At 56.5% G+C, this 8,190-nt stretch overlaps 1 protein-coding gene across 2 annotated transcripts in view; it reads left to right on the forward strand.

The window, feature by feature from the left end:
• Window positions 1–4,189, forward strand: part of B4GALNT3 (beta-1,4-N-acetyl-galactosaminyltransferase 3) — an 87,783-nt gene extending 83,594 nt beyond the window's left edge. For both annotated transcript variants that reach the window (XM_047787856.1, XM_047787855.1), the window contains exons 19-20: window positions 834–960; window positions 2,090–4,189. In XM_047787856.1, coding sequence (XP_047643812.1) covers window positions 834–960; window positions 2,090–2,198 — 236 coding nt within the window. In that variant the 3' untranslated portion in view covers window positions 2,199–4,189. The remainder of the gene's footprint in view (window positions 1–833; window positions 961–2,089) is intronic.
• The last annotated feature ends 4,001 nt before the right edge of the window (window positions 4,190–8,190 follow it).

The raw sequence follows: 8,190 nt of genomic DNA on the forward strand, positions 1-8,190 counted from the left end.
GTAGGAAAGCTCTCTCTGCCCTGGTTCTTGACCCCAAAGCTGGAAACAGTCTTGTCTACAATGACAGCACCCCACCCTCTGCTTCTCTGCTTGCCTGGACTGACCACAGACAGGTGCCCCCCTGGGTTGTGCTGACAGCTGCCGCAGCAGCGATGACAAACATGTCCGGCCTTGTCTGCCCCTTCATTCCTTCATCAGACACTTATGAAGCACTTACCTCGTGCCAGACTCTGTGCCCTGTGAGGATGCAGAGATGGAGGAAGGTTCCCGCCTGGAGAGGGGGTCGCACAAGACAGTGCCTCGGGGGCTGCTGTCCAAGGCTCTGTGGGGCCCTCACTGGTCCTTGGTCCCTCCCTGGCAGGACTGCTGCCTTCCTTGGACCCAGACAGAGCCTTAACTTGGGGAAGGGGGGCTGGCTTCCCCCCCAAAACAGGCACGGGGCTCGTTCAAATGAGTTTTCAGCCTCTGTTCTCTTTCAAAAAAAAAAGGGCTAGGAAGGAGTTCCCATTGCTTAGCGGGTTAAGAACCTGGCTAGTATCCATGAGGATGCGGGTTCGATCCCTGGCCTCACTCAATGGGTTAACAATCTGGCACCACTGTGAGCTACGGTGGAGGTCGTAGATGTGGCTTGGATATGGCATTGCTGTGGCTGCGTGTAGATCGGCAGCTATAGCTGCAATTTGACCCCTGGCCTGGGAACTTCCATATGCTACAGGTGAAGCCCTAAAAAGCAAAAAAAAAAAAAAAAAAAAAGCTAGGAATTCAGCTCTGAAACCTGCCGTATTCTCCCTCCTGGCCCTGGTTCAGCTCACCTGGGGCTTGTCTATCCGCAGGCTACTGGGAGGTGAATGGATTTGGGCTGCTTGGCATCTACAAGTCTGACCTGGACAGGATCGGCGGCATGAACACCAAGGAGTTCCGAGACCGCTGGGGTGGGGAGGACTGGGAGCTGCTGGACAGGTGACTGGGGAGGAGCGGCCTCTGAGAGGCAGGGGGGTTTCATTCGCAAGCCCCCGGGCCCAGCCACCTGGGCTGCACTGGGATCCCCATTTCCTGGGGGTCAGATTATTTCTGTCATTGAGACCGAGCCTCTGGGGCGATCCTGCCTCTGCCTGTGTCGCAGGCTGGGTGTGGAGGGGCTTGGCAGGCTGTGTCAGAGTGCAGACGGGAAGGGCAACGCTCTCAGCCAGACTTCTGTTCTCCTGGTCGTGCTCTCCTCCCTCATGCTGCCTGGGGAGGAGGCTGAGGTCATGGGGGTGAATGGTGACCCAGCAAAGCATCAGGAGAGACCTCAGGGCCAGAAAAGAGCCAGTGTGGGCCATTCAAGGGCAGCAAGGTGTCCAGGAGGTGCTCGGTCCCTGGAACCAGGAGAAGGGAGTTTGGGGAGTATGAAAGGGTCAGTGGGAGAAGGAGAAAGAGAGGCAGGGGAGCTGCGGCCTGGAAGAGGGGTGGCAGCAGGGGGCAGGCTGGCGCGGACCACCAGGGTGAGGGGATGTGGAACATGTGGGAGGTGAGGGGGGGAGGCTTAGTCTGAGGTTCCTCCTTCGAGAAATTTGCTGCTGAGAGAAGGGGCGGGGGAGTAAATGATACCTTGAGATTTGAGCTTAAGAGGCAGGGGCAAAGGAGGGAGAGGGGAAAAATCCCAGAAAGAAAGGGTGTCATTGCTGGAACAGCATCCAGAAGAGGTGGACAGGGCAAGGTCGGGGACACTGGGGGAGAGGGGACCCTGACAAGGAAGACACGCTTCATCCTGAGGGACGGCACTTCCTTACTCACCAGTCGCTGGGAGCCGGTGCTCGGCAGGTTGTTCGCCTCCGTCACCTGGGCTGTTCCTCCCCAGCCCTCTGCGAGGTGGTCTGAGTCCATTTTCCAGATAATAAAACCGAGCCTTGAAGAGAAGTTGACAGCTTGCCCCAAATCTCACAGCTAATGCATGTCAGAGGCCCTTTGCCCCACCCCATCACCTCCCCTGCCCTGTGGGGAGTGGCCAGAGGGGGACAGGGACAGGGTCTGGTGGAGATGTAGCAGGCGGGCTACTTAGGGCCTGGGCCTTGTGCTTCTGTTGCTCATCCTGCTCCTTCCTGCTCAGGATCCTCCAAGCAGGCCTGGAAGTGGAACGTCTCTCCCTCCGCAACTTCTTCCATCACTTCCATTCCAAGCGAGGCATGTGGAATCGCCGCCAGATGAAGATGCCGTGATCCCGAGGGGTGGCCCACTGGACCGACCGCTTCCTGCCCCTGGACCGCAGTTGCTCGGCCGGTGCCCACTCACTGCTGGAGGAGACGAGGGGAGCAGGAGCCATGCTGGGCCCAAGGGGCCTCCAAGCCAACGCCCCCTGCACCGGCATGCATCCTTGTGGGACAAGGCTGAGGCCTGCTCTCCACCCCGGGCCTCTGGAGGGAGGACTTTGGGAGGGGAGCCCGGAGATGGTACACAGACGGAGCAGCTCCCGGGAAGGTCGGCAGAACCAGGCCGAGGAAGGAAAGTGCTGCTTGGTGGATACCAGCCTGATCCGGGAGGTGCGGTCCAGGATCTGCCTGGTGCTCCTCCAGAGAACAGTGACCAGGGACTGGAAGCTCTTCTATTGGAGTATTTTATTGGGTTTTATTTTTTTAACAGAAAACCAAAACTGAAACTGTCCAGGTGCAGCATAAACTGTGAGGTGGGCAGAGCCGTGCATTTAGGGAGGGTCCCCCTTGCATACCTCAGACCCACTCCCGGGTACAGGTGTGTTCTCAGTCCTTCACCTGGCAGCTGACTTATAGCCGAGGAGCTGGCCCCACGTGGAGAGTTCTCAGCTCCATCCTAGACCTGTGCCTCCAGGCCACGCATATCTATCCCAGGCAGCTGGCCACCGACTAGGGCATTAACCTTACTCTCCAGGCGGCGCTCACTCCAGACCCACCAGACGCACAGAACTGGCCTCCTCTTCCGGGGGCTGCAGGGGGCTGGGCACCAGAAGCTGGTGGGCGGTGGGCCCCTCACTCCCTGTGTTGGGTGGATAGGCCGTGCAGAATGGGCAAGGTGGGGAAGGCAGGGACAAGAAGCCCTTTTCCCATCCCAGGCACCTGTGGGCTGGGGCCTTGGGGACTACATGAAACAGAGAGGGAAGGGGGTGAGGGTGGGTCCAGCAGGAAGGGATGGGAAGGGAAGTAGAAAGCTTGAGTCCTCACAGCCCAGCGCCCTCCTGCAGGGAGAGCCCCAGGCAGCCCCCTGGGGGATGGGTGAATGGGTGACACTCTGAACTGGAAAACAGGGACCAGGGCAGAAGGTTTGGGGAGACACGTGTATGGCTGAGATATCTCCCCACTGGGAGCAGCGCTGGAGGACTGAAAAGTGAAGCCGTTTCAAGGAACGTGGCCCTTGGCCTTTGTAGTCTGGGGCACCCTTTCTGTCACCCCCATCTCGCACTTATCTTGCACTAATAACTCCAGGTGCCTTTGCAGCTGGGGAGTCTTCTGCTGCTGCTGCCTCTTGCCACTGCTGCTGAGTCACCTGCGGTGCATTGGACACTGCATCTTGCACCCCAGTGTCCTGTTAGGGAGGTGAGCGCGGGGCTCCCCTCTGTGAAGAAGGGCTTATTGGGGTGCAGCAGGGCCCAGGCCCCATGCTGTGACAAAGGCCAAGTCACGGCACCTGGGGCGGCAGGGTCTACCTGGTGGCCCTGCACTCACTAAGAGCTTAAATTTAGCATATGGGAGAACAGAGCCTCTCAAGAACCTTCTGGAGGTTGAAGAGAATGCCTGCCTCCCTCAAGAAATCAGGAAGGACACAGACTTTTCAATGAATAGATTGTGGTTTGTGGATACCATATCTGCCCCCGGGCTCGGTCTTTTTATTGTCCCTGTTCAGGCTCCTTCCCTTTGTGAAAGGGCTGTAGGGAGTAGGCAAGAGCTGCCTGAGGTGACAGGCTTCTCTCTGGGGCCACTCTTGTCCCTGGGCACTGCCCTGAAAGGCCCGAGCCCACGCAGGCAGCCCTCCCATTTCACCCTCCTGATGACAGGAGCCCGCCGGCTCCCCTGCCCAGCCCGCCACCCGCTCCGCCCTGGCCAGTGCCTTGCATTTGGTGTTTGTTACCTCCACTCCGTCTGCCTTAACGGGGAGGGCCTGGCCCCGCCCCGACTGTCTGGGGACACGTGTAGGGTTGGGGGAGGGAAGCATTAATACAGCATCTTCTCAGAAAACCAAATGCTCTTGTGTTTTCCTGTTGCCCATCCAGGTGGGAGGCAGGTGGGCCGAGGGCCCAGGGCTCACATCGCCATCTCGAGGCTGTCAGGCCTCCGAGGGACATGCCAGGGACCCTCCGCAGACCCTCCACTGCGGCTGTGAGGGCAGCTTCCCCCGGGCTGGGTTTATTCAGGAAGGGGCTGACGTGCTTCCTGTCTGAGGAGCATTTTCTGCGCAGTAGTTTGGTGGAGGTCGGTGGTTTCAGTGGACATACAATGGTTGAGTGAACAAAAGGTGAGGAGAAGTGCAGGTGCGGCTTACTCTAAAAGAGTGAATGACCTAAAAACCATCTCTGTTTGAGCTGGGGATGCCCAGTTGCTGCCTTATAGGTACAAAGTTACGGTCCTAGTCCTAGCTGATGTAGGCAGAGATCACAGTTTGTATTCCTTAAACTCAGGCTCAAGAGAAGGTGCTGCATCGGAAGCTAGAGTAGTGTAGGTAGGTTCTCAGAGAGGATTGTGCCCACACACCAATCCAGAATTGACTCATCTGCCACTGATATAGCAGATGGTAATTAGCCCAAGGCACCCGGGGCTGGAAAACTGACTCAGAGCAGGACCCAGGGGAGAGGGAGGGACTTAAAAGCCTTTTCTCCCTCCAGGCTCTAGTCGCTCCTTTGAGTCCTTTCCAGGACCCAGATGGAGAGAGCTGCCCAGATGCCTGAGCCTTCACAACTGAAGACAGAATGATTGACTCACAGCGATTTGCAGCAATCTTTTTAGGTAGAAAGCATGCCATTCTTCAGAAAGGGCAAGGAGGCCTGGAGCTGAGGGAGGGAACAGGGTGGAGTCTGAAGCCTTAGGTAGGCACACCTCGAGGGCAGGAGATCTGCCAGGAGGAGGGTTGGCAGTACCCCAGTCTGAACTCAGGACTGCAACCTGAGCGGGATTCACTTAAGCCAGTAAAAGATCCCATCTTCATTCCGGTGCTGGCGGTGAGAAGCAAGGGCATCTACATTGCCCTTTCAGGAGCTCTCCCAGAGGGTGGGGAAAGTGCCCAGCAGCCTGGCAGATGGGGGCGGGGGGTGCAAGGGGAAAGGAGGAAGCAGACCTAGAACCTGTAGGGGAAGCAGAGAGGAGGTGGTGTGGAGGGCAGGCCAGACCAGTGCCTGACTTCACCGTGCACATGGTGGCCCTGGCAGCCTCCTCAGGACACAGGTGCTGATTTAGATCTGAGGCTGCAGTGGGGCAGGAGGCTCTAGCCTGCCAGCCAGGTCCCAGTGGTTTTATTGATGCTACTGGTCCATGGACCACAATTTGAGTCGCACGGACTGCCGGACAGTGCCAAGGGGAACACCCGCCCACATGGCCCTTTATCCGCATTAACCATAGCCTCCCCCATCCCAGGCTGTAGAAAAGCCCAGCCTAAGAAGAGAGTACTGGGAGCTTTCTGAGCCCCAACCTGAACTCCTCTCCAAGCCCTCTCCTTGCCCCAGGTCTATGGTCTTCCCCTTTGGCTTGGCAAGGATCTCTCTCAGCCCAAACCCCAGATGTGAGAAGGACCACCTGGGGACCTCCTGTCCTCCCTTACCTGGGTCCCACCATGTGTTCAGAGAGGAGTCCTTGGGGGTCCCTGCAGCCAGGAGCCCTGTCTCTTGTGCCCCAAAGGCTGTGATGAAGACCAAGGTAGTGGCTGTGTGGTTGAGCTGGTATAGTCACCATTGCTCTTCTGCCTTCTTGAGATTCAGTCAAGGTGTGGAGAAAAGGGGGTGGCAGATGAGGGTCTGGGGATATGGGGGACCACAGCCTGGGGCTTCCCCCACCACAGCTACTAGAGTTCAGAGAAAGTCTGGCCCCTCAGAGATCAGCGTAGCAGAATGAAGGAAGGTGGCTGCCATGGTGCTCAGATGCCTTCTCCCTCACTGACCAGAGCAGGGCAGCCACGTGGTATTTAATGGAACTGGGATTTAGGAACTTACTGGGCCTTCTCAGAGTGGGGCTGTGTGCTCACATGGGAGGCTCTAAGGATCTCTGCTACAAGTTAGTGAGGACCGCCACTCAGCAGGTCTTGTGGAGTGGCCACTAAATGGGAGACCAGGAGGCAAGATGGGGTGCCTGACTCACCATGTAGTTGTTCCTTGGGCATTTGTAGGTGCAGGGGGCTAACAGTAGGTTAGTGTATGGCTGAGAAAGTGGCCTCTGCAAATGCAGGGAGTGACAGGGAGGCACTTGGGGCTTTTCTTCCCACTGGGGGGCACCCGAGGCCAACTCTAGTCCGGGGCTTCTCACCAGTGACCACGAGGAGGATTCCAATGACCACCTTCTGGAGCAGAGAGATGCCGATGAGGGTGGTGAGGATGGTGTAGTGATGAGAGCCTTGTGGCATTGGACATGAGGAAGGCCATATCCAGCATGCTGTCTGCCCTCCTCTTGGTGGCACCGTGGTTCAGGCTGCTGGGCAGGCTTCTCCCGGGGCTGGGCTTCCTGGACTGTAGGGCATAGGGCACAGGGCACAGGCTTACCTGGGAGGTTCCTGAAGGAAAGCAGTTGAGAGGCTGAGAAGAGGAGTGGGGTTTTTGTTTTGGCTTGTTTGTGGGTTTTTTTTATTGTTTGTTTGTTTTGCTTTTTAGGGCCACACATGCCGCATATGAAAGTTCCCAGGCTGGGGTCGATGGGGTTGAATCGGAGCTGCAGCTGCTGGCCTACAGCACAGCCACAGGCATGCCAGATCCGAGCTTCATTTATGACCTACACCACAGCTCACGGCAATGCGGGATCCTTAACCCACTGGGTGAGGCCAGGGATCGAACCTGCATCCTCATGGATGCTAGTCGGGTTTGTTACCACTGAGCCACGACAAGAGCTCCAGAGGAGTGAGGTTTTAAAGGTCTTCCCTCACCAGGTGGGAAATGAGGGCCTGAAAGAATAGAGGTGGACTGGAAATCCCTAAAGGATCTTTGAACTCTGAAATGATGCAATGTAGCAATTTCTATTTCATGGAGGGTCGCCTTTCCTCACACCTTCACCCATCATCTGAAGAACGGGCTGAGGTGTCTTAGCTGCTTCTAAAATGTACCATCCTCACTTAATTCGCCATTTTATCTGGGTCAGGTCTGGCCTTGGGCGGCACCCTTTTCCTCAGATGAAAGCACCTCAGGAGACTGTCGGGGGTGCTCTGAGGACTGGGTGGAGAAGGAAAAGGCACCTCTTCTCTCAGAAGGATGCAGCCCCCCGCCCCGGGGGGGGGGGGGAGTGGTGCACAGAGCTTCACAAGTGGAGCAGGAATTGCCCTGGGTCTCACTCAGCCCTTGCGGGGAGCCTGGGAGCTGCAGCCCTACTTGGGCACCCCCAGTATGTAGACAGCAGTGCATACCAGTCAAAAGCTCTGCATTTGTTTACTACTTTTTAGAGTCACAATGCAGGGCCTATGGTGTAGGCCTCTGGGTTGGGCCACGAAATTCAGCCCAAATGCCGCAGGTGGTCTGCAGTCACTCAAGAGAAGTTGGGTATATTTTAGGGAAAGTCATTGAGGATAGATCAGCTCATGAAGGCCAGAAGCAGGGAGACCCCATTGAAAGGTTGTGATCTTGATTTAGGGTGAGACTGTCAAGGAAATGAACGAGAATGGTGGTGAGAAAGGAAAGGAAAGGAGGCTTTGGAGATGTTACAGCTTGGAACATCAGGAAGCTAACTCAGCTGGTCACAACAGGAAGTCTTCAGTGGATAGATGGGTGGCTAGAGCAGGTCTCAGAGGGTTCTGGTTGTTCCTGGATGCTGGGCTTGTCTGGAGCAAGCTGGTTTGGCCACTTAGAGCCAGAGATCCCAAGGCCAATACCCCACAAAACTCACATAGTCCTTGTCAGCCCCATGGCTATAACCTGTGGTCCTAGTTTATCTAGCAAAGATACATTCTGGGTACAAAGAGTACTTGTGATGTGAGAGAGTTCATGAGGATAGACTCTTTAATACGATACAGTTATGTTTGTTGGGCACAACTGTGAGCTGGGACTTCTTTGCCCCTGAT

Source organism: Phacochoerus africanus, chromosome 7, assembly GCF_016906955.1.
Source record: "Phacochoerus africanus isolate WHEZ1 chromosome 7, ROS_Pafr_v1, whole genome shotgun sequence".
NCBI classification, from domain to species: Eukaryota; Metazoa; Chordata; class Mammalia; order Artiodactyla; family Suidae; genus Phacochoerus; species Phacochoerus africanus.